Source organism: Bombus affinis, chromosome 3 (assembly GCF_024516045.1).
Source record: "Bombus affinis isolate iyBomAffi1 chromosome 3, iyBomAffi1.2, whole genome shotgun sequence".
NCBI classification, from domain to species: Eukaryota; Metazoa; Arthropoda; class Insecta; order Hymenoptera; family Apidae; genus Bombus; species Bombus affinis.
In genome coordinates this window covers 11,017,496-11,045,438 of record NC_066346.1, presented here as the reverse complement: position 1 = coordinate 11,045,438, position 27,943 = coordinate 11,017,496, and the positions used below count along the sequence as shown (strand labels likewise).

Below are 27,943 nucleotides of genomic sequence, written 5' to 3'. Positions count from 1 at the left end.
AGAAATTTCTAGCTAACAAACGGCTTGTTATTTCGTTCGAAAGAGAACGCTATCTTCTTCCAATCTCCACACTGCCAATCTTCTTAAGTCCTCACCTTTGCCAATCCCCGGCTCATCCAAAGCGATTACATCGACGTGATTACAGAGAGGACGATTCCAGTCGTCGTCCCGATTTCCTTCGGCCGCGAATCGAATTACCTCGTGGAATTGTGGCACGGTTTCCGGGTGTATAAGCTGCTGGAGATCGATGACTGTAGACAACTGGACGAGTCACGATGGTTCAGCGTCGACGTGAATCGTTTCTCGCCCTCTGGTTGCGCAATGTTAGGACTGTCGGCGGCAAAAATGTCAGCGACAAGACGATCGATAACCGACGATGACTAGGCTACGAATGATACGGATTTCTGGAAAATTTAAATATGAAAAGGTGTACAAAACGCATATAACATGTAAAAATATACAAAATGCATATTCAAAGCGCTGATTATGGTAATTACATGCTGATGTAAACTCCTATTCAGATTCTATTTGTTTATTCGTCTGCTTTCGTGGATGAAGAATCTGAAAAGTTTAGTAGGTTGACATCGCTGAGAACTGCTTTAACCATATGGTGTGACTGAAGAAGCAAACCTTTCTTCCGTTTGAATAAACCAACCAGATAATATTATAGAACTAATAACGAAATAAATGAATAATCATTTTATTTAGAACAGGTATTGCATTAATTTTCCACTTGGCGCGCACCACCTATTTAAAATTCCAAAATGTTCAACTAAGATTTTGTTTTATCTATGCGAAGCTTTAGAGAAAGAAGTACGAACAATTTTATCGATAAAAAGACGATTGTCTCGTGGATCGTTCGTGCTGAATTCCGAATTTCATTATACCCTGAAAATACGACATAGCTTAATCAAAAGTTTTCATAAAAACACATCAAACGATGTGAAACCGTGCGAACATCGTCGCTTGAATCGATGAAGCTACGCTATGGACTATCGAAGATGTATGTACATATATCCCGGTCTATAGATCAGACTCGCGGGCAGAAGATTGATAAATAATTGATGGCGGATTGGATGTTGAAGAATTCAAACTGGTCGTTTGTCATGGGTATAGCCGGTCACGAAACAGTTGTACAAAGCGCCATTTGTCGGCCTACATTCCCTACTGCTCTACCTGGCGAATGTTATTATTCCGTCTTTCTTTGTAGAAAATTACCTGACCATAGTCTACACTCGAATATATTGATAAATAATAACAGTACTCAAGGAAATACTTACCAGTTTAATTTCAATTCTGATTTTCTAATTAGGGCTCTAACGTCATCAGACGAATCACTGTCGTCTTTTCGTTATCGCTTTCTTATCTCTTTTTTTTCTTTTTCTTTTTTTCTTTTTTTTTTCATCATCATTTTCGTCTGTGATAAGCTATTTACTGTTATGCTACGGAAATTTGTTATCACATGCTTCATTTATAAAATAAATAGATCCTCCTCTGTAGCTATCTACTATTCGACTAATATTATTCCAACTTATTTTATTCAGGTTTTGTAGCACGTAACTTAATGGCTTCGATCTTTCGCAAGATGAAAGATAAGCTCTGAGGAAAGAATAGCTGAATAGAAATTGGTGGAAAATTTTGTCAGTAACTTCTTGTGGCGTTTAGCGAACCGAAAGGCACACGAGAAATTGGAAATATCAGAGGATCTGAGAGGATAAAAGGGGATCGTAAGAAGCGAGGGGTAGAATTTCGCGAATGATCCTGATAATAAAAGGAAGATATTCGTCAAAAGGTTGTAATATGATATTCTCGTCGTTAAGTGTTCTGAAAATGTCGTTCGTATTTCTTTAATTCTGAAGCTTCTAAGAGAAATGTCAAACCACGTGTAAAATTTCATTTGAAAAATTCAATGACGAACAAACTTCTCCGAAAAGACACGCTTTTTTCTCATTTCCTTCGAAACTTCTAAGTTACAGTTTATATATGGTGTCGTAAAAGTATCGTATATTGTAAAAGTTGGTTCGACAGATCCCACGCGATGCACAAGTTTATCTTTAGCCGCGTGTTTGAAACGATTCGACTGGACAATGTAGTGAACATAGAGTGTGCTACGCGTAAAATGTGCAACTGTCTGGAAGCATTCATACGGAAAAAAAATCGATTCGCTGTATGCATTGGGTCAACAGGAGGCCACCGACCCACGAAATATTATGCAATACATTTCCAATGGACACGACGAGGGTCTCTGACTTGCACGTACTTATGTCTATATTCATTGAAAATGCGTCGCATAAAACGTTCTTCCCGTTATTGATCTGTATATTCCACCTATAGAGACTGCTGCGTTCAACTTTTCTTCCTTCTGTTCTTTCTTCTTTTTCCATCTCTCTTTGTTTCTATTGTCCTCCTTTGAATAATACCTACATTAATTAACCGTGGAAAGGATTTGCTAATTTATCGAAGGATATAAAGGATATTTATTGCTTTCTCTGTTTCTCATAGAATAGAAGAAATAAAAGGCAGAATGGTAGCGAGCAAAGTTTCAATAATAAATCACTTTGTCACCTAGTTTTGAAAGTCACCAGAGTTACACTGTGTGTTGAAATAATACTATAGATGATCGTGGCGAGAAATTGAAGCGAATATACCTGGTGAAACGAGAGCAAGAGATCTGAATTGAGTATTAGATAAGGTGTTTTATATTCGAGGAATATTTCAAATATCCAGAGATTTGTACAGCATTTGTACGGCATTTTAGTTCTAGGAAATACCGTACTTTTCTCAATAATTGTTTATAAATTTCGTGAATATTGTGAAACGCTAGATATATCATAAGTTGACGTTCAGTCTACGTATTAACAAGGAAATTCAGTAAAAACACCATCGACCGTTATCCACGTGATATCCAAGCTATCAAATTCGTTGGTTGCTCAACAGAGCCAATTACAAACGTATTATGGATATTAAAAGAGAAAATTTACGTACTACATATATTGCTTAATCTCTTGAGCAATTGATACTTACACAAGTGTACGTTTCATTTTTATTCGATTCAGCCACGATTGTGAAAGATGCAAAGATAAAATACCGACTATTTCAACGTACATCAACTTTTTCACGTATTTTCAAATATAATATTCCTGCAGGTATATTAAATATATATGGTGAAAAAATAGAAAGTAACTTTATTCTTGTCTGGTTGTAATAAATTCATCTCCGGGCCGAAAACGTGCAAATATCGGAAACACCAGAGATATGCAGATGATAAATCGAGTTCGTAACTCAACAGGTTTCCTTTCTTCTTCTTCTTTTTTTTTCTTTTTTTTTTTTTTTTGTGCAAAAATAAAACATCTTCTCATCAGTCGCCGTAACAAAGAATAAGTCGAATCTCGATTATGGTCTCGATATTAAATCTGGAAAACAATGAGTTCGCTATGAGAGAACCGGTATAGAGAAGTTGAACACCAGCAACGGTTTATTGCGGTCATAATTCCCGTTTAATACTATATTGTCCGCTTCTGTCTTGCCGATGCACTTGGCGATTCTCAAAGAAACCACGTTCAACTTCGCAGGGGCTCGTGCTCCACTTTTTGATCGCAAAGAGGATTCTTATTTCCTCCTTTCCACTCGAAAATTGTGACCATTCGATGAGAGAAAGGTTTGTTTCAAGGAAGCATCAAACAATCTTTGCTCTCGAGGAAATTCCATTTGATTGAAGATTCTACTATTTGAAGTATCTCTTTCACGCGATTAAATTATTTATTGACAAACCTCTTGATTTCAGGCTTTACAACTTGTAAATTAACGACAATGTTTCGAGTTGACAGAAAGATCTCGCATTTGTTGATGCAAGCAGTGCTACTAAACATACTAAACATACAGATACTACAAATTTACAACAGCATGGTAACTTTGTACAAAACATTACGCGTAAGCGTTGCTTCTTCGTATTTTTCGTTATTACCAATTCGCCATCAAATTGTATATTTTGATAAAATTCTATATATTATCGCAAGGGATTCGCCAAAGTGTTCAGATGCTTAAGTGCGATAACGTTTATAGATGCTGAGTTGATATATTTGGTTGGCAACTAAGTGATTACGGATTTTGTCATTGCCACCTAATGTCAAACTCCGCAATCACTTAGTTGCCAGCCCAATAGAAACACATAACTGGTGGCAAATATACGATCAACAATGTATTCTATTTCTAATTCCTACGTTGTAGCAGATATCAAAATTATATTTTCAAAACACCGTTTGAAATCTAAAGATACACGGGTCAAAAATAATATGAAAGTGAGGTTACGATGGCAGAATAGAGGGTGGCGATAAAAAGGGGGCGAGAAAAATTGGGTGAGGGAAAAAAAGATGAAAAGTTGTGCGTTGGTGAAGTCAGTAATCAGACGTCGACGAAGTCGATGAAGATGATACGTTGCGGGCAGCGATAATTCCAATTCTCTTCTTGCTTCGTGGATCACAGAGCTTGGCACGAACGCCAAACCACAACAGCAAAACGAAAATGGCGAGATTTTTCTTTTTTTTTTTTTCCTCTCGTGAAAAACAAACGAATCGTCGATTCGAATCGCGCAATAATTACGAAAGAAGCGATAGCGTTCGGTCGAGAATTAATATCCCGTTTCGTATCAATCTCACTGTACTGTTTACTTGAACCTTACGAAGCGCTGTTATTACAAATTCTGATTTTTCTCTCTCGATTTAGAATTATTCAGATTTTACTAGAAATTTTTATATTCGCGTAAAACATATTACTTCGTGAGATTTAGAATTATTTGGAATCGTTATAAATTGTTATATTCAACGGTCGAAAACGTATTGCTTTCTGAAATTTAAAATTATTTGGAATTGCTTGAAATTGTTATACTCAACCGCCGAAAACGTATTGCCTTGTGAAATATAGGATTGTTTCAAATTGCTTGAAGTTTTCATATTCGTCGTGGAAAAAGAATTACTTTATGAAATTTAGAATTATTTACAATCGCTTGAAATTTCTGTGTTCAACCGTTGCGAACCGTAATACTTTTTGAGATGTACAATTCTACGAAACTGCTTGGAATTTTTATATTCGATCGTCGTATTGCTTTTGAAAAAATTTAGAATTATTTAGATAGCTCGAAATCGTTGTACTCAACCGTCGAAAACGTATTGCCCAGTGAAATTTAAGATTGTTTGACATTTCTTCAGATTTGTATCTTCTATCGTGGAAAACGTATTGCCTTGTGAAATTTAAAATTGCTTGAAATCGCTTGAGATTTGTACATTCTATCGTCGAGAACGTGTTACTTCGTGAAATTTAGAATTATTTAACATTGCTCGAAACTATTAGTGACAGGTTTGAATAAAATACAAAATTTCCTAAAAAAACAATGACATATTTTGTACAGTATATTATCCGTGAAATAGCTCGAGCGATTAATTCACACAAATGCTGTCATACAAAAGGTCAAAGTAAAATAACGCTTTTAAATATAAAACGCTCGTATAGTATCGTAATAGAGTTTGTTAGACGACCAGAAATTTCCACACTCACGTTTTTATCATCCAATTTGGTTCACAGTCGCAACAGATTTACGGTTTCGCGCTTTACTTGAATTCCTCTTAATATACATACAATTATGAACGGTTTCTTCTTTTTATTTTATTGTTATTTATATATCCAAAAGGATAGAAAAATATTTCTATCCATTTGAAGAACGAACGCGTTTCGTTTTATCCGCCATATCCATCGAGCTTCGTGGACCACGCCAGTGCGCTAATAATCTCGAGTATGATTCACACTTTGGCAAACTGAGCGAAAGAATGTCCCGACCGACAAAATTTGCACGGTAGATTATAGCGAATTATTATTGTATTTTTGGTCATCGAGTACATATACGTCGAATAAGTCTGATTTCACGAATGTCAACTAATTACGTCGAATTTTCCATTTCTTCAGTCTTCTTGCGCAATACTTTATTGACTAATAATATTAGCGAATTGTGCAAGACGTTGCTCTAATTTATTTCGAGCGATTCGATGCATCGATTCGATGTTCCGGCCTCGACCAAAATGCCCTGATAAATATTAACGAGCAGTAATTTGTAAAATAGAACGTCAACGCTGTAGATAATTACAATGTTGAGCGTTTTCCTAGCCAATAACAGGCACAACACGCTATGGCGTATTATAGCGTGACGAATATTCGTTGATCACGAAATGTATCGCAGTCTCGTCTTAATTCGTTAGAATTGTTGGGCAAGAGGCATCGGCGCAGTTGTTAGAAAAATGAAAATGTTTCGAAACTTACGGAAGATTAATTGGTGGTCAGGCGGGAAATTAAACACTTACGAAATACGTAGTAGATACTTTCGTTTCCCATATAACGATGTATCGTGCCATTTCATTTTATTAAATCCTTTTTTACAAGTATCAGGGAAGCGATAAGATTATTTAGAACGATTAAAACGTTCAAATATCACTAGTTTAAGGCAGTCGTTAACGAAGCTGCAAACGAGATATAAAATTGAAAGAACAAGCGAGGTTTGAATTGGAGCAAGAGGAAAAGTAAAAGCAGCTCGGCAACTAATATATTCGCGAGTGCAGTGCAAACAAACGAGCACGAAATTGAATTTTATCAAGTGCAAATAATGCCCCGAGAAATCTGTCGTAATTTGCAATTCAACGCTCGGTATTTTCCCGAGTTTTTCGTCGTTTTTTGCCGGCCTCGTTGTTAGAATCTCCGCACACGCGAATCTTCCTTGCCTTATAAGTTACAAAATCACGCTCAGTTTCTAACAAACACGCAACCTATGTCCTTTCATTCGATCATATTTTCCCATCGTCAACAGATTTCATAAGCCCGAGAAGAGAAAATGAAATAATTCTTATCGATATACATAATTCGACTATTTCAAACAGCCTCTCCTAGTTCCTTCGAGCAAAAGCGTGATTCGAACGAAAATTACGAAATTAAGAATTCCGAAATCGATACTGTCAATAATCGTAAAAAGAAGGTGTCGTAAAAAATCATTCTTCCAGATATATAAAAACGTCGATAATCAAATCCGAGTGAATTACTTAAAGCGATGAAAAATTCAATCTGTGGAAAACAAAATTCGCAAACGTCACTGAACTTGGCACAGACCTGAACGAAAAGCTTCTAACGTGAAAAGAGGCTACGACGACGGAACTATTCGTCGAAATCAGGAGCAACGTACAACGATGGCGCAACTTTCTCGTTCGAGGCTGCCCGGTTAAGGAGGATTTAATTAAACACGGGACGTCGTCGTAGGTCGGAGAAACGCAAACGCGGCAGGAAAGCGAAACATTAGAATTTCACGTAGCCGACGAGGCCGTGGCACCGATGGTCCGCATCTGTGCTTAGCCTCCGATGCATTCGTCTTGCATCGCAACGATTCGTTGACCCTCGGCTCTACCTAGCGGTTCTTCGTCTCGATCGAAATGCTTCTGAATGGCTTGCCACTTCTTTTTTTCTGTTTTCTCTTGCCTCTGTATCGTTTACTTCTTTGTTCTCAATAAATGAAAAATATGTATTCGCTGTTTCGTTTAAGAGATGATGATTTGCATATCGTGTCGCTTATTGCAGGAGAAAATGTACCGTAGCTTGGAAATACGTGAGCAGTTTGTTCTTAACAACCCCTCAAGTACGAGTACATTCTCGTAAATCCAAAGATTTTCCTTTCAAAGGGGGAAAAAATGCCTAATGCAATTACCGGTACATGGCGTCGCGTGAACGACGACAACCGCGTTCGACCAACGCGTTTACAGCGATAGCCGTGTTCAAAGAATTAACAATAACATTTACTCGTACAATAAATTCGAAACAAAGAAAAAGTTGTCTCTTTTCCCTGAACTTTAACGCAATTCTCTTGTTTATATCTGCTAGTCGTATCTGCTACAATTATCTAGCATTAATAATTGTTTTATTCTACGATAACATTTACCCGCTCCTCTGTAATAAATTGCAAGTTGTTTGGTCGTCGTGAGTAACCGTATATCGATATCCGATATTGATATCGATCATTCGTTTATCCTCGCGTGAACCGATGATTCTTCGTCTCGATCGAAGCGTTTCCGGATACGCGACCGCGGCGGCGTCTCGCTTTTTCCACGTGCCTATTCGCCTCCACTCGGCATTTCACTGAAATCAATTTTCACCGCTCGCATAAATTTTCATTTCTAAGATACAGGAGAAACGCGCGAACCGTATACAGCTTACGTAATTTTGTTCCCCGAAGCATTCTACAGCCTAATCTCACGAATGGACGTTTAATCGATTCGTGATAACGCTTCGCGGTGATTCCCTGGCGATACAAAGGTGTTCCATGTGTTCGATGCGATAGGAGAATATTCCAAAAGAATAGAGAAATCGGATACGGAATATGTTAAAGCGAGAAAGTACATACGCGAGGCATAGATGAAATATACAAATATAGCGCTACTAGATGGATGCGAAAAATTTATTACAGTCGAATCTAACTGATTGGGTGTAAATGCAGTGATTGGTGGAATGGTGTACAAATACTCACTGTATCACAGTCACTGTATATGGAAGGAAAAATATGGTTATTTACGAACGTACAATGGTACGTATACCTCTTAACACGTTGATTGCCACGCGAATTTTATACAAGATAATCTACTTTCATCGCTTAGCTTTATGACTTGGAATATCTCGCCTATTTTTGATAATATTATCAACAATATTTCAGCAACATATTGAATTTGAAGTTTTTCCATTGGTAAACGAGTATAGGACGTGTGAATGTCATCGATCATATATATTTTAATACGTTCGTCGATCCACCTGGACATTCTCTGCAAAAAAGGTATAAAATTGTGTATGTTGGAAAAGTATTAATTTATTTATGCCGAAGAGATATTTGTCTAATATTAATAAGTTTAATTTAACATATTTAAGAAAAGACAAGAAAAGACGCGATGCGGCATTCTTATGTTCGTTGAATTTTTATCTTTCGTATGTTAAATATATGTTAATATATGTTAATATGTTAATATATGTGCTGGACTGATAAGCTTTTCGATACGAATAAGTTGATACTTTTTCGGCATAGATAAATTAATACTTTTTTGTAGAGAATATCAAGATGGCTGAATTTATGTATTAAGAAATATATGATCCGATTTAAAAGAAACATCGGTGACATTCCTACGCGATGTCTTTTATGCAACAATCTACGAAAAAAACTAATCGTGTCAAATAATGTTCACCTTGAAACAATTCAACTTGTTGCCGAAACACTTTTTAGTATTATCGAAAATAAGGTGATAAAGTTAGGTGAGATAACCTGTATAACATACCTCTTTATATAACATTCCGTGGAGACCACAATAGATTGAAATACGTCGTTGTGTTTAATTATTGGAAAATATCGTATTACATTTGCACATTTTTCTCCCTCCATATTATATAAATCGTTCACACTGTTGACAATCCTTTAGTCCATGAAATTTATATCACATTAAATTATTCTAAAAAATTTAATAGCGTGGATCGCCGATAGCCAATCCGATAACGAATAGGTGATCGTGGCAATCAACCTGTTAAACGAAACTGTTACTTCCCTGTCGAAAAAGGAAAAAAAAGACTGTAAAAGAATTCACCTCCGGTGTTTTGCCTGATATCGCATTTTAATGGAATGTTAAAGACCTTCGGCGCAATATCACACCGGGGAATTTTCGTTCCACTACACTCGCTACGTTACGCAACCACGATGAGTTAATAATCCCGGTTCGTTGGAACGTGGAATATAATGTCGTCCCAACGTCGACTTAATTGTCAAGCCAGAGTGACGCATGTTGACGTTAAACCAGAAGCATTTACGTATCTCGTGTTGGTGTATCGTCGAAGTGTTCTATTCTTGATCGAAATTCCATGCTCTATACGTACTTGTTTTGTTTTCGAGTTTATCAGAGACGAAGAGAGACGAGAAACGAGGATAATTATGGAAACACCACAATTCAATCTATTTCGTTTAGAAAAGAAGAAAATACCGTGGTGATCGGTTAAATATACAGACCTCCTCACAGTAGTAAGAACGTCATCTCTATTTATCTCGTATTCCCTTCGTGCCACGAAGCCACGTCGAGAGCAAACGTTTCACCACCTTCCAATAGACTTCTCCTGTGGTGGTTTCTTTCTAAACATAGTCAACGCGTTTCTTAACCCTGCTGTGTACGAGTATATACGTTCGTACGTACCTGCATGGTAATATCTAAATAGCGTTCCTCTACTGTTAAACAATTTCTTAAACGATCGTCGACTCTTTCAGGATCAAATCTAAAAAAAAAAAAAAAAGGAAACCGAGAAAAATTGCATTGCTCCTTGCGTGTCTTCGTATATCTTCCTTCGTTGGAATATTTTATTCGTAAAAGGCATGAAATACGGAAAAGACAGTAAAATTACGCTAGATATTAAAACTACCATAGTAAAAGTATCAACCATTTCGAATATAGAGGCGAGCATAAAGGCAACGTTAACAGCGAAAACATGTTGTTTCCTATTAACGCATTAATAATTAAAGTTACTTCTAGACTCATAACATATATTTACGGCAAACTATGGTTTAGTCTTTAGTATTAGGTTGTCCGAAAAGTTTCTTTCGTTTCATCAGATGATAATAGATGAACAAGAATTTCTGTTTTATACTATTTTATTGAATTAGGCATGATCCATTTCGTTCTACATCTATTATTATATTCGTGCATAATTCAATAAATCAATATAAAACAAAAAAAAAATTGTGCGTCTATTATTTCCTTATAAAACGAAAGAAACTTTTCGGACAATCTAATACTTAAGGAAATACGTAGACACATCTTTCTTCTCTACTATCGGGAACAACGCGTGTTCTATCACGCGACGTAACCAAATCCTGGCTAACAAGTGAGAACCGAACCCCGTAACAACGCGACATGGAGCCACCCCTGTGGAGATCACGACGAAACGCGTTCATATCTCGCAGTCCTTCGTCACCAGCGAATTCATCAACCGCGTACGATGTACGATGTAAAAATATAGGAGCCACGGTTTGACGTGGGTTCACGACTGGAACGGCCGAGATCGATACTACTTGTCGGCCAACCCCCGTTGGTCCAGCCTCTCTCTGTTTCCCCGGCGCGACTGACGACGTGGGCGTCTAGAAGTACACCATCTCAACTCCAACCAACACAGACACGCGCATTCGTACAGCTCTAACGTACCTGTACAGGGTGTTTCGTTTGTTTTGGATCAGTTAGTAGATATTAATTTTAGTTTGCATTTGATATACGAGTTAATAAATATCTGTTGTTCTCGCTTGTTTCGGTATTTAGAGATAGAAATATTGGAAAGTGGATCTTGATTTTATTTTATATACACGATAGATATTAATATTCCTAGATATACAGTGGCTGCTGGAAATATTTATACGTATCCTTGTCTTTCAATGGGACCGTCTTTTCCTTGGGTTGTATGGTACGTTTCATTTTCGTACTGTGAAAATCTTATAAAAAGTACTATCGCAGGATAGGAAACTTAAAATACAGTTGGATCTAATTAATTAGTACAGAAATGCAGGAATGAGTATCTTTTATAACCGCTGCAACAGTGTTTACATTTGATTTATTTTTCACAGTCCTTTGCCTGCGGATTAAGTGGAATTTGCAGTTACATTTCTCTTTGCTTTACGCTCGTATCTTTCCATCCACTGAGCTTAACATCTCTCGTACTTAACATTTAGACTTTAAACTTGACCTTTGAATGTACCGCTTATACTCATTACCCTCTATATTTCTGCTACTTGCGTCTATTCTCGTAATTTCTAAACATCGATGACATCTAGAAATCGGAACAGAAACATAAAATATGAAACTCTAACGATGTATAATATAAAGAAAGATACGATAACATAACGTAAAACTGTAAAGAACTATTTCTCTCGTGTGCTGCATTTATAAAGAAATCGCGTAAGAATCAACGATTCTCTCTAATCGTGAGTCACGATGGTCGTCGTCGTTCTAAATCAACTTTGACCCGACACGATTTTTTCGTTTCGCTAAAAACAATTATGGTATGAAGGAATTTAAGATGGATGAAACACCCTGTATATAGAAGCGGATCATACGAGCAAATACAACGTAGCACTCGGGTCGGCCTGTTCATTCAATGGCACCCACGCGTTCTTCGTTGTGACGTCATTGGAAGCGTTAGAGGGTGAGAAGAGGAAAATCGAGGTGGAAGGATCTGGGCCAACCACCCATCCTCCGTTTTCTACCCTTCTCCACGCTCCTTTCCTTTTTCTCCTCCATTCATTTTGCCTCCCTTTTATCTACATTTTCATCATTTTCCTTACGTTTCCTCCCATTCTTCGATCTCTACTCTTATCGTACCACGTTACGCTTTCTTCCTTTTGTCTCCCACCGTTTTCTGCGTTCTCCACGACTTGCCTCTTTTCTATCTACTACATTGTTCGCGTTGCATTTTAGTTTTTCGTTATTGTCCACTCGGCAGATACTCTCGTTTTTTTCGTTTCTTCCTTTGTTAATTAAATCCCATTCACCTGTCCGGTTCCTCTGTTCCCCTGCTTCTCTTTTCTGTTACCTTTTACTCTGTTTCTCCCCCGTTAGCTTCCGTTTTTCCATTTCGATCCATCTTTTCAGATGTTCAGACCGTTATCCGTATTCTCCGGCCTCCGCTTTCCCTTGTTTCCAACCTTTTCTACTTCACTCGTCTGCCTTTTGCTTATTTTCTTTCTTCCTCTCGCCGTATTTTCCCCTTTCTCTCAAACCGTTTCTATCTGGAGTGGTTAATGGTCGATCAGAGTTCAAGCGTCAACGAGCCACGTCGTTTTTCCAATCGATTTCACCGCGGCTACTGTTGTTCTCATGAACCGGGCAACAAGCGTTTGACGAGGGTTTCTGAAACTCTTCTACTTTGTCTTCTCTATGGTCGTTGGGTAGTAACGACGTGTATGGAAAGATTGGTTTCATACGAGGTGTTTCGATTGTCCAAAGGATAGATGAAAAGGTTGAGTTATGGCTCACGAATGGTGACGTAACGATAGTAAAAATGAGGGTCTCGCTATATTTCTGGCGTTATAGAATCGGTGATGTCTGAAATTTTGACACAGCAGGAAGTAGAAAGTGGACTAAAAAAAAACACGTCGTATGATTGAATTTAATTTGTAGCAAGAAAAATTGTAAATATCCGGAGAAAATATATTAGGTTGGCAATTAAGTGATTGCGGATTTTGTCATTAGGTGGCATTGACAAAATCTGCAATCATTTAGTTGCCAACCCAATAATTGAAAGAGAATCGATCTCTGATACTTTTCGAAACTAAAAACTTTGCTTCGAAATGAAGAAGATTATAGATCTGTATGTCTGTAAATTATTGTTTGTGGAGTAGGTTTGTTCTCTTTTCCATGTTTTGTCGATAAAAATGCAAGTGAAGGAAAGATTTCATATTATCAGTGCCCCTGTCGAACGAAGAAATAAAAAATTAGGAACTAGAAGAATTAAGAACTGAACAGAGTCGGGAAACTAGAGAAAAATATGTATCCAAAGGAAAGTAAATAATTTTGAAGAATTAAATAACAAATGATATTCGTGATTCTCAAATTATACAATTTTTCTAATTAATATCGGAATGATTGAAGCTCGTTAAACTTTTCTAATATATGTAAATATTAAAAATAATCAATAATAATCGAAACAAGTGCTTAGCCTTTAAATAGCAGTTTATGCTAAAAATATTCCTCCTCTAGTTGACAAAACTCTAAATTGCGGTTACTTAAAATTCAACAGCAGACTATAGAAACAAAGTACTTCTTTGAATTTCAAGTGAACGAACAAAATGGTGTGTCGTTCCGTGAGCTATAATTTTTATTATCTCGGAATAAACGTATCACGGTCGCGCGATATCGGAACAAGGCAAGACAATAGAATAGAAGCCACGATTTCAACCTTGAGATTGATTAAACGTTTCACGAGGTTTTAACTTGGAATTACGTAATTCTGGCGAAAAGTACGAGAAGATACCGACGTCAGAACAAGGGGGATGCAAGCGTTCGAGAGAATAAGCGAACACTCTCGTCGATACGACGAGAAAATTTCATGGTAACTGCGTTGCTACTCTATCGAAACTGTATCGAACATGCTGCAAGTGACAGAAATTCAAATAGACTCCTGATTCTCCACGATCGTATTTCGAATTGAAGAAAACTTTAAAATGATACACTTCGTATATTTGAAGAGTAGCAGATTCTGGATGTCTTGAAAGGCAAAAGGAATTTTTTATTTAAATTATAAAGGCGAAACTTTCTTATTTTTTCCTCTCATTCGAACACTTTGTACGGGGAATATCTGTAGATTTGTTTTATTTTATAATGAATGAGAAATTTCGTCCTTTTTTCTTCCTAATTAAGATAAACGCGGTGATTACACGGAGGTTTCAAATGGACGATGAATCATAGATAGATGTTCTCAAACGTTCTCGATAATTGTCGAACAGAATGGACAGCGAACAGACATCTGACATACAGATGGATGTCAATTAAAACGAAACGTCAGCCAAGTTTTTATAAAGGGCTTTTGTTTAGAACAGTAATGACTAAGACGTTTGGTCACTACCTAAATTAATATCAACGAGGAAAAAGTTTTGATCGTAATAAAGTGTCTGGGACACTCTGGTCGATTAACTTGGACGTTTTTCAATCCCAACATGTCACATAATTTTACTTTCCTTCTCCGATGATATTCATGATATTCATGGGATAATGAAAAACAAATGTATTCAAGTCCTCGGTAATAGTTTATGTAACAATAATTGGAATATTATAAATATTTATACTCATCGAGAATATATAATAGTATAGTAGTACAGTATAATAATTATTAATATTCGATGCTACTATCAATTACCATCTTCGAATTTTTATATTTCCATCTTACTGACGATTAGGCGAACGAAAAGAATTCGTTACGTTTTCAGAGGATTTTTAACGTAGAAACGAGAAATCACGCGTATACCACTAACACATATTTACACGTATTTTGTCCAAATTAAAGATATTTTTTAACGCCAGAAAAATATAATTGAGTGAAAAATGGTACAAAGAACAAAAGTAAATACACCTACAAATTCTTGCGATACCTATGACGTATGTAATATTTACACCAAATTTATTAATCTCTCATAACATTCAACCTACGCAACATACATAAAAATATTTACTCGTAATCAGTCTGCCTATTACTCGCGATACTATAACGAAAATCGAGCCAGCCAGCATCAAACAAACATTCATTTGCGGATACGCGCGATGATCGGACTCGTACGGAGGCAGAGCTCGGCGTCGATAGTTGCGTGGTAGCTTTGTGCTGCCCTCCTGGTACACTCAGGACGTCGCTACCGCTGCTGTTGATGGTGGTGTCGCCGCCACCGCCACCGCCGCCGCCGCCGCCGCCGCCACCAGTCTTCCTCGTACGCCTTTCACCGCGCTGTTCGCTCAGTTCGCTGTTGACTCTCATCAGCTGCGGATCTGCTCGTCTAAGCGGAGCCCGTTCGCGACGTTTCGCTCTCCGTTTGTGCCGCGCGCGTACACTTGCTACAGTTTCGCTCCAAAAAGCTTTCGATATAAAAACCCATCTTCTCTTTCTCGTGTTAGTAAATAAATAAAATATCTAAACATATATATAATCTATCAAATAAAGAAAGAAATAATCAAAGTTAAATCAAGACATATCTAAATAGAAGAAAAGTGACTTAGACGTTGTTAAAGCCAAATCTTGTTGAGTGAATTACAGTGAATCTCGACATCGAAACTGAAGAGAACAGAGCCACACAACGACGTCGAGCGGTTGTTCTTCATGGTAAGCGGTTGGATTGTTCGATGAAATCCGAAAACGGAAGGCAAAGGCCGGTCCCGTGCTCCACAGGTGGTAGTTCGATTATTTCGTGATCGTTGTTCATGATCAAAACTTCGCCGGAGAGTGCACCCTGGTCGAGTAAAAATAGCTCGATCTGGTCAGCCGGCTGATCCTCGGTAAATCCGTGGTCGTTAACATAATCGTTGCAATACGTTTGGGTGGTCGTGGCTCGAGTTATAGCAGTGGAGATGTCAGTTTCTACGGTTCCGTGCGGCTTTTTTCTATTATCCATGGAAATAGATGACACGGTGAACGAATAGGATTGTTAGAAAGATACGTCAAAATTTTCGTCGATGTCGTTGCTGGTGGAGGATTTACTTAAATTGCAAATTCAGTGGAACGATCTTTCTTCGTTTACTGTCCACGTTGGACTATTTCAATTGATCGGATATAAAATATAAAATAACATAAAAAGAATTATTGTTCATTGAATCGAACGTACTGAAAAGATACATTAAAAAGCCCACATCAGAGAGGCATTCCTTGATTGAAAAATGCTGGCAGTTGGAATTAAAATGTGTGACGCAACGCAATCGCTATCGCTGCTAGTAGGAAGAAAGCGATAACGATATCTGCCAGATTAACAGCCGCTCTTATCCGTTTCCATTCCGAATAAGTGATACCAAAAGAAAAAGTATTATCGAAGCACACGCTCGTGTCTCCATTCTTAAAACAACTATGGAATGTTCTTGCTTTCCCTAGAAAGGCAGAAAATCATCGTTATTATCTGTATCGGCGTTCATAGCTGTAAGCGTGGTATAATAGTTAGTTATTCCGTCGCAGATAGAAAACATCGCGAAGTGGATGGAAAAGCGTGACGCAACTGGACTGGTAATCGAGCGTGAGGCAATTAACTAACGAAGTTACCGTGATTATGCGTTGTCGTTCCCAAGTGCACGGTGAGAAAGAACGATCATGGAAAAGAGAGCAAAAACGTAGGCTGCAAGCGACTTCTGGTTCGACGAGGAATTTCAATTTAACGACCGGTTTTATCGTCCGGTTCGTTCGATTAATATCGAAGCTGCTGCAGCTTGTCGATAAGCTTAACGACGTTGCTTAGCCCCGGAGATCGACGAAGGCCCACGCTGAGCTATCCGCTAATGAAATAACGATAATTAAACGACGTGTCGCGACCGTGAACGAGTGGAGGAACGAACTCTGACTGGTGGCCCTGTTGCTCCTCCGATCGAGTTCCCTTCCAATCTATAGCTGGCACTCGAGTTCACCTCGCTGTTTACCTTCAACAGCTGACTGTGTCCAATGGCGTCGACATGTCCAATCATACAAAGTCATACGTGATCGATATTTCGAAATTGATTTTTTAAACGTCCGAGGATCTTGAGTAGATTGGTCAGGATCTTTTCGAATTTGTTAAAGAAAGGAAGAATTTTGAGGTATTTTGGGGATTAGGGACATTCTCGTGGTTCTTTGAAAGACTCTTTGATAAATAAGAAATTTTGTCGGGTAGAAAAATTTTTGGGAATCTTTGGAAATAGTTTCGCTTGGGATATCAGGACTTTTGCGATGGTCAAACGATTTCTTTAACGTTAAGGTGTTTTCACGTGGAAGAATAGTTTGAAACCTTTTAAAGTTCTTCGTGAGCTTTCGAGATAGCGTGGAACTTTTCGGATTCTGTTGCAAAAGCTACGAAATCGTTGGGAATATTTAAAAATACCAAAGGCTCTTACGGCATGTCACGCAACGTTTCAACATATTTTAAGCCACGTTCCAATACCGAAAGAACCTTCGAAATTCCAAGGATTTTGAAACTTAAAATTTCTGCGCTACAGAACATTTTGGAATACTAAAAGAAGCTTTTCGAAATATCTTATGATAGCGGAGGATCTTTCAAAATCTTTTAAAACATTGCGAAATCATTGACAGTATTTCGAAATAAAAGAAATGCAAGAAATATTTTGAAATATCGAGAATTTATTTTTAATTTTAGCTTGAAGCTTCCATCAAAAAGCAGACCATCGAATAGAACGCTTGTCCGTCTGAACCTTTTAAGCGACGACTTAATTTTCTCAAAGAGATACCATCGAAGAAGAATGGGCGAGAAGTTTGAATAGTTCGTGTACGCTACCCGGACGTAACCTCGTGGCATTTCTAAACGTGAACATCTAACTCGCAGATACGAAGACATTCTCGAAGGGCGCGTTTGGTAACGACAGAATGTTAAACTTATCGATTTAGACGCTCCTCCAAGAACTTCTCATCGGTTAGGAATTTTGTAGCAACTAGTTAGTAAATCGTTTGTTGAGTATCGAAACTGTTTATTTGTTTTGCGACAAGGTTCTTCGATTGATTTATGAAGATTTTCATCGATAATCATCAATTAAAAGTGACCGTCTATCAGATTAAAATCACTGGGACGATACTTCGTGTTTATTATCTAAAACGATATCGTTCTGAATCTTTCATTGGGTAATCGTTGTAATATCATATTCATTATAGAATTTTATTCTAGATATATTTTAATATTTTTATAGGGAGAAGACTAGAAATTCTTCTCACACTGGGAAATAGTTTCTAAGCGATTCTAGTGATCAAGATATTTATAATTTTAGTTTCTATATTTTTCTACTACACTATCTACATTTCTATACTTCTAAAATTTTATATTCGTAATCTATCCTACTTTTTTTTTACGTGGGGAAATCCTCGTGAACACCCCGCCGCTTCTCGAAGACGGCGAGGTAGTGTCCGACTCTTACCGACTAAAACCCCACGGTGATCTATCTGACGTTCAACAGGGATGCCCCGGGACCTTTTGTTCACAATACTACAATAACTAATATAATCAATACTAATATAATCCTAGATATCCGTCGGTATCCATTTAAGAAGGAACATAACGTACAATCGCAACACGACTATAACCGAATGCGGAAATGCCACAGTTAATAACATCTCCCGTTTCTTTTCCATTACAGTGTGGCTCCCTGGAGATCGGCGAGGAACGCCAGCGTCGGGTCGCTATGATGGAGTCCCTGTGCCAGGTGAACGGCACGAAGAGCAACGGAGGCGACAGCAACGCGAACAATGGAAACAACAATCAGAACTCAGACTGTCCGGATCCCCAGCAGAGGCTGGCTGTGCTCAGTTTCGAGCAAGTTAGACGATTGAACGATGTGATGAACGAAGTGGTGTGCATCCACGGTCGTGGTAATTTTCCTACTTTGGAAGTCAGATTGAGAGACCTGGTTACCGTGGTCCGTAGCAAATTAGAGTCTGACCCGAGCAACGGTGGCGCCGGTATGAGGGTACGCGACATTAGGTTGAACGGCGGCGCGGCTTCTCACGTTTTGGCCACCGAGTCGCAACCGTACAACGATTTGGACTTAATATTTGCAGTGGAATTGTCGAGCGGGCGAAACTACGACAAGGTGAAGGCCGCGGTGCTTGGCTCGTTGTTCGACCTGCTGCCAGAAGGTGTCAGCCGTAAACGTATAACCACGTGCAGCTTAAAAGAGGCGTACGTGAGCAAAATGGTGAAAGTGAATAACGATGGAGATCGGTGGTCCCTGATTTCCCTTGGGAACTCACGAGGTCATAGGAACGTCGAACTAAAGTTCGTTGACTCAATGAGGCGGCAGTTTGAGTTCTCGGTCGACTCGTTCCAGATCGTGCTCGACTCACTGCTTCTGTTCTACGAGTGCAGCAAGCTACCAATTGGCGAGAACTTCTACCCAACCGTGGTCGGTGAATCGGTGTACGGTGATTTCCAGGAGGCGTTATACCATCTTCACAAAAAACTGATCTCGACGAGGCATCCGGAAGAGATCCGCGGCGGCGGCCTACTCAAATACTGCAATCTCCTGGTTAAGATGTATAAACCCTCTCAGCCTGACTATATAAAAACCCTCGAGCGATACATGTGCTCGAGATTCTTCATCGATTTCCCGGACATCAGCCAGCAACGGGCCAAGCTCGAGAACTATCTGTGGAACCACTTCGTCGGTCCCGAGGAGGAAGCCCTTAAATACCAGTACCTGATGTTGCTTCACAGCGTGGTGGAAGAGTCCACCGTATGCCTGATGGGTCACGAGAGACGACAGACCCTAGCTCTCATCGAAAACCTTGCGTATCAAGTGTTCTGCCAAGAGCAACAGCAACGGTTGACGAATCATCAGCAAGCACCTCCTGGACCGCCCACAACATACGTTTACGCGAACGGTTACTATTACGCTCCAGTGATACCCACCGCGTGCTACACGTGCACGTGCAACTCGTGGATGGCATGCTCGTCGTGATGCGACATCGACGCCAACGCTATCGTCGCTACTAGCACCGCCATCAACACCGCTACGACCACCACCGGCACGATCACCGATATCCGCGATAACTCCATGATCTTTATTGACCACGGAACCATCAACCAGCCTCTGCTTACCGACCATGGGGGCAATCGTCCTCAACCAGGTTACGATCGACGTAATTCGGATCGTCGTGGTTCGTGTTTATCCAACAATCTCGAGAAAGACGCTTGTCGATCATTGATCGTTCACGACAGCGGGTCAAAGGAGCAAAATCATTTGCTCCTCAGTTGACGCTTGGACACGCGTCGAACATCGAACACCGACCGATCCAGAGTGTGACGTAGACGAGAAAAATTCTCGTCGGAATAAAACGAAGTTAGATAAAACCCGCGGTGATCGATTCGCCACATGGAGGGGAGGACGGTGTTTATCGTTCGAGCGGGTCGGTGACAGTGAACAAAAACAACAAAAACGAAAAAAACAGCATCGCGGAAGACTGAAGAGATCCAGGAGAATACCAAAAAATTCTAACCTAACGGCAGGAACATTTGTAATACTGCGCGTTTATGTCCCGGTGTATCGTTTTATTTCTCCTGGACGCGTTTATTCAGCTCCGGACGATCAGTTGTCGCGGGATGAAGGACCAAAACACAATGGTATTTGCTGTAAAGACGGTCGTAGGGGATCAACAGAGAGACTAAAAGACTCCAAACGAAATAAAAAAAAAAAGAAAAAAAACGTTGAAATAAAGAAAGATAAAGAAACCAAGCGGAACGAATATATAGAAGAAGTAACAAAAAATGAATGTGTTGTGCCTAACGAATTCGAACGGATGGTGGAGAGAAACGGAAACCGCAATTCCGCATGCGCGGTGAAAACATGCGATGAATATACCCGGTAAACTATTATACTATTGTCGGTGCGCGCGTCGATGAAACGAGATGGACGCATATACGAATCGCAACGGTGGCGCGAGAAAACCAGAAACTGTGCGCGCGTTGAGAAAAGAACACACACGCTTTTCAGAGTCTCCGGGAGAACGGTAGCGCTGCCAAGTGATAGCGTCGATTCACTAAGTGATTCCGTATGGAACCGGAAGGAGGGAAGTCAATTTCGAAGGCGGAGGAACGACGACGAAACGGAATCGGGAGCTGTACGGAGAACAATACCGAGGAGTTCGAAAGATAGGAAAGAGAAGAAGAAAAAACGCCGACGACGAGGGAGAACAAACGAAGGGACAGAGGGCGCCTGGGATCGGATCGGAGAACGAAAGGAACGGCTGATAGATAGCGCGTACGAAGGCGTCCGTCAGCGTTCTGCGGTCGCTCCTCTTTCTTTCCTCTTTTCCCAAAACGAAGAAAAAAAAAACAAAAAAAATGCAAAAAAAAGTATATTATAACGAATGAACATATGATGTTTCGAGAAACGTGTAACTAAAGGAAAGGTAGTGGTAACACACACAGATTTCACAAAAAGTAAGCAAAAAGGAAACTCAAACAGATTAAAAATACAAAGAAACATTAACGGGCGTGGCGTTTGCAAAAAAAAAAGAATAATTATAAATATATAAATATATATATACTATATTTAAATATATAAATGTATAAAATCTATGTATAAATATTAATGTGTGGCTGTGAACACATTTCATTTAGATACTACTACTGTAACGTGATATATAAGATTGAGAAAAAAATATCGAGGATGAGCGGCGCGATCGGTACGACAACGAGAGAGTTTGTACGCGGAGAGTGTGTGTGAGAGAGAGAGAGAGAAGAGAGTAAAGAAAGGAGAAGATGAACGAGGGGTGAGAGGCGTCTCTGCTTGTTTTCTTTTCTTCTTTTTTCTTTTTTTAGTTTCGCGTCAACCAGCGCTGTCACATCGCCTAGACAAAACAGACAAACAAGAACAAAATCTAAGCAGATAAACAAAAAGAAAACATAGACACTGAAAGAAACAGAGACACCCTCATGTAACGTACATACACGCGAATACTTGGTAAACTGAGACGAATGTCGATCCAGATAAAAAGAAGCAAACTATCGTTTACCAAAAGACGCGCGCATAAAAACATGAGACGCTAAAACGACCATCTAGACACTCTTTCCAGTTCTAGTATTATACCAGGGAAAAAGCACCGTGACTAATCTTGGGATTCATGGAAGGACGCGTCGAAAGAGATTCGAGGTGACTAGAAGACAGAAGCCCTTTATCTTAGCCTGTATACGCGAAACTATACACATAACCACGTACAACGAGTATATGTATGAAGACTATAGGGAAAGAGATAAGTCACATTTTATTGTCGTTCGTATGGAAGCAATTTAACAATATTTTATCAATCAGCCACATATCGAAATTGTCATCAAAATGCTTATCAAAGTGCTTCTCATATATTTTTCCCCCTATAATCTTCGTACCTAATCGCATACATTCGTAGATATATAAAAATACACACACACACACACACACACACACACACACACACACACACACACACACGTTCGTGCGATCGAGCGATCCTTGCGGCGACTGTCGTCTCCGCCGGAGGCGACGGCGAACAGCTTGCATAACCTTCTTTCTTCTCGATACCGATAATTATTTAATACCTTATCCGACTGAACAGCAGCAGCGCCGCTCGCAAAGCAAAATACACGCGCGTTCGCGTGCCTATGTTTCTCCGGCCGTGATAAAACTCATTTGCATAATAAAACGTAGACTCTTGGCGAACTTGCAAACTGTATCGTCCCGCGAATTGCTGTCGGTGTGTATACAAATGGGCACGCGTGTGTGTGTATCCGCGTGTGTATAATCTGTTCTATACACGCACAGAGAATATACACCACCAAGCCACGAATCTCCGAGCGTTTTTCGCGTGTCTCAGCAAATCTCTATCTCTCTAACGCGTTGTTCTCTTTCTCTGTTCCTACCTGCAGCAGGCAGACACGTAACGCGTAGAACATACAGATAAAAAACACTCACATACACACACGCACACGTACACGCAGGCACGCACGAAGTACAGAGACAGGTGCATGTAAGCACGGAGAGTAAAGAAGAGAGAGGACGTATATGCTCGCCACTTGGCGTCTCTCTTTTATGTGCGTGTCCGTATCGACTGGTGACCCCGTTAGTCAGCATAGTCAGTCACTTTGCTCGCTCGCTCGCTCACTGGTTAGAACTTAGCCAGGTCTCGTTCGTTCGCTCGCTCACTCTTCCTTTCAGTTTGCAAGCGAAAGTAAAGGCCTAATAAAAAGCCCGCAAACTGGTTTTTCTGGTATATCGCGTGTTAATGCTAAGGAGAGCCAGGCAAGCCGACTAGCAGCGACGTTCTGCACCCGGTGCGCGCCTCTAGCCGCCTGTTCCCTCTGTTTCCATCGCGACCATTTGTTTCCAACCACCTATCGATGATCCTTAATCCCTCTATTTCCTTCGTTACGGCTAATTTCCCATCACCTTTCGACGATCCTCGTCTTTCTGTATTCTTCGCTATCAGTAGTTTTCGGTCATCAATAGACGTGACGTAGCTCCTCCTAATAATTATTTCATTGTTGTTCTTACTTTTATCCTCGTCTCTGTGATCTACGGTAGTAATAGCCGGCCGTTACACCGAAGCTTTCGTTCCTTCTTCCATCGTCGAATACACTGCGGATGTTCCAGTGGAAAATAGAGAAGATTCGCGAACGTTAATTACATGCTCGATTTGCAACGAAGGGTTTAAGATATTTGTTGTCGTGTTGTCAAAGATGTTATTAGTTTCGATGGTTATGGATAATTGCGTGGTTGTTCGTAATCGGTAGATGACGGACGTTTGTGCAAATTGAGGTTTTATTTAATTCGTTAAGGAAATGAAATCTAAGTAGAGACTTCTGTCGCACATTAATTATCATAAATTGTATGTTTCGAATATTCTTATTCATTATATATATGTAGAGTACATATTCTGCACATTTAAATTTTCCAATAAACAGCATAAACATCCCAAGTCTATTAATTAGAATTGACAGTTTTGTGTTTCTTTTTAAGATTACATGGTAATTTTGTTAAATGTGAATTATTAGAATGACTTGAGTCGGGACTCTACCGATTTTGGATCGATATTTATGTAGTGTATCGTATGAAGCGTGGAAAGAAAAGACATTTTTTTTCTACCACAACGAGTTTGAAAGTTTAGATCGATATGTATCCAGAATGTGTTTAGATAGATCTTAAGAAGCCTCGAATTTGGAACTCGAGATAAATCCTAACATGCGGAAGTTTGACTTGCGTGTTCAATGGCTGATATAATTAGAGTGCTCCTGACTTTCTTCAAGGAGGATAATTCAATTTCCAACTTGTTCCTACGAAGAAGATTGATTCTTTATTTCTCGTCTACTTTCTCATTCGAACATCAGACGCGAATCTATCAACAATCCATTAAAACATTTCGTAATATCGTCCACTCCGTATATGTCAGTCCGTCTCGTTTAATTCCTAAGAACTTTAAAATCGGGTTGATCATCGATCGTATCGATCTATTGATCTATCGATCCAAAAATATTGACCGTTCTTTTTAACGTAGGTGACAGGATTACAATATATATATATGTTCGTTCGCGCCAAAAAAAAACTTAATAAAACATGTACATACATGTAACCATAAATTGGAAAAAATTAAAAAAAAAAAAATTTATCTCCTTTTATCACATTCGTATTTTTACTAATTATATATATATATATTGTTATAAAGTATATCATTGTGTGAAGTTTTTTAAACAATTTTTTATTAGTATAAAAAAAGCTCATCATTTGGCTATGATCCACAGATGTTTATTTTTTTAAAAATTCCCTATATTTTTCTTCTTTTTCGAGATTATTGCTTCATATAAAGAAAAAGTTCGATTTTTAAAATGAAAACGGCTACGATTTATTTGTCTTTGATGAAGCAAGAGTTTTAAGAATACAAACGCTGAAAATACATTCGATATTTTATAGCCACGTTTCTTTTAGAGATGCCGGAGGATTCATTTGTACGTTCGTTCTTGAAAAAGTCGATCGATTCCGCGGCGATCAATCATGACGTAAAACATAATAGCCAGGTAGATCTTTGAATCTTTCGTCGAGAAATTCTTTTCCTAGACGCGAGATATTCGATAAAAAACGATCTCTTTCTCTCATTAATTAACATTTTCATCGAAGCGATATTTGTTGTCCGATTAGGAAATTTTGATCAATTGATAGAACAAGAATTGCACGATTTTTCTGTATCGTGATACTCGACAGACTCGTGAATAGAAAATTTTGTAATCAAGAAATCAGTTAGATAAATTAATTGAACTTGAGATACTCGTGATTCTTTGCAATTCTTGTATAAATGAAAGATGTCGAAAACGTGTCAGATTAAAAAGTGGAGTGGACGATTTAGGCAAATTCTAGCTAACTAAAATGAATCCGTATTATTACTTTTATTCTGTATTTCGAACGATCGTTTCTTCTTTCGTTTCGTCCTTCAAGGTGAGTTTCTTCTGATTCGAATCGAGTAGCCAGAGCAAAAATCTAGGGCTCATTGCGAGAGAATATCACAAAAATATAAATCGTAATATACCGAGAAAATACTCTACGAACCTCGTTCTAGATTATCTGTATTAAATCTAAATTAAAAAAAAAAAAAAAAATAAGAAAAGACAAAAATAAATAGAATAGTCTAAGGGTGAGAAACTACGAGTAACTTTTTCGGTGAATTACAATTAAAAAGAAGTCTGAAGAAACCTTACAGACAAATCTTCTTGCGATATTCTGAGTAATCTGTTCGAAGCTTTGTTTCGTAATAAAGATATAAAATTGAATAAATCGATTAGTCGCAAAAAGGAAGAGACGTGCGAGTTAAATTATTAAATAGAAAAGTAACGCCAGAATAGAAGTAGCTTTTAATCGACAAATCAAAAAAAAAGACAAGAAGAAATAAACGATAAATAAATAATTGTTCATCTGCGTTCTAGAACTTCTTGCAAGCAAATTGTAATTAGTCATTGTAATTTTGTATCGTGATCTGTAATTTCGAACGAGCGTGCACCGTGATAGATGATCTTTCGTTATAGGGGAAGAATCGTAATATGTAAATGTCATCGAGTTGCGTGCGAGGGGATAGTAACGAAAGGATGGAACAAGGGAAAACATGGAGAAAAAAAAAAAGGAAAACGGAAAACGTGGTCATCTTCCGAGAATCTTGTACACTGCCTCGGATTTTTCTTTTTTTTCTTCGTTTCCTATTTGTTTCTTCCGCTCCTTTCTCCATCGATCGCGATCTTTTTTCTATCGAACGTGAATAATAACCATAATCACTCGCCAACGCCACGTGGACAAATTTTGTACGATTTTGCGCGACTCTGTACTTCGATATGATTATACAATACACATACGCATATTACATATACATACTTATATATATTATATATATGATATACAATGATTTTTTTATATTTGAAAGAGAAGAGAAAATAAAATGCATTTGCCTGACACACTACGATACATGGTTATTATTCAAGGGTTGAAGAACGAGATACGAGCCTCCTCCTCTGTGTCGCGGTTTGTCAGAGTGTTGACAAACTCGACGAGATTATACGTTAATTGACTGATCAGTTTAATTGCCGATAAATGGATGAAAAGGAAAAGAAAGAAGGGGGATATTTGACGAAATAAAAGATTGAAATGACAGAAGAAAGGATGAGAAGCAGGTGCTCGTACGGAGGCACAAGTGTTCGAGTTTGTACAGACACCAATGTTAACTTGTAAAAAATAAACCAAGCATGTTTCGTTGATATTTGATAAAAAATTCTCCACTTCTTCTCTTTTTTCTTTTTTTTCTCTCTTTTTTTTTTCATTGCTCCATAGACACGATGATTATTTTGTATCTTAAATTTATGCGTTCCACCTGCTTGTTCGATTCTCTAGTGTTAAACGATTTATATTTGGTGTCAAACGTGTTTGTGCGATTAAGCAATATGGTTTCTCCGTAGTCAAATAGTAGCGTAATTCGTTTCAAGGAAAGGGTTGCTCGCATACGGAAGAAAGAGAATCGAAATTTGAAGATTATAGAAAAGAGAAATTGTAAAGCTTCGGAAGAGTGGAAAAGACAATGACAGCGCTGGAAGGGTAAAGAAGAGAACGATTTAATTATTACGAACCGAGCTTCTTATATTCACCTCCTAGTTCTTTGATTTACTAAAGACCGTCTCACGACCCCTCGAGTTTCTGTCGTAAAAGAAGAAAAAAAGGAAAATCATCTTTCGTCGTCGATTCATCATCGTCCTCGAATAATCCCGAATCGTGGACGAAATAAAACAACACTATACACAGATACACGCGTGTACACGATTATTACTCGGTTTGTTGGGTTTTTAAAGCGAGTGAGACAGCGTTGATCGTCTTTTCTCCTTGATAACATGCAAAAAAAACGCGATGATTAAATTGATCAAAGGACGAAGATCGAGTTTTGAAGCTTTTTCAGATTTTCTAGAGAGAGAGAGAGAGAGAGAGAGAGAGAAAGAGAGTGAGCGAAAGGAAAAGATAAGGCTGAAACCAAGCCGAAAACGCGATAGAAATGCAACGTCGAAACGGAATTGGGTGAGAGTTCATCGAAAAATCGTTCGCGCGTTCCCGTTTCGAATATTCAGACGCTCGAGTCAAGGATATTCGACGATTTCTCACCCCTTGAATGAAGCATCGAGGTGTAAAGATATTTATAAAAATGA

The 27,943-nt window shown here is 38.7% G+C and overlaps 1 protein-coding gene across 3 annotated transcripts in view; it reads left to right on the top strand.

Moving 5' to 3' along the window:
• The window catches only part of LOC126914694 (terminal nucleotidyltransferase 5C), a 152,916-nt gene extending 127,024 nt beyond the window's left edge, over window positions 1-25,892 (top strand). For 2 of the 3 annotated variants that reach the window (XM_050718982.1, XM_050718984.1), the window contains exon 2: window positions 18,888-25,892. In XM_050718982.1, the coding sequence (XP_050574939.1) occupies window positions 18,888-20,207 (1,320 nt within the window). In that variant the 3' untranslated portion in view covers window positions 20,208-25,892. Of the gene's footprint in view, window positions 1-15,299; window positions 15,895-18,887 lie in introns of those variants that run through there. The other variant, XM_050718983.1, reaches the window with a different exon arrangement.
• The last annotated feature ends 2,051 nt before the right edge of the window (window positions 25,893-27,943 follow it).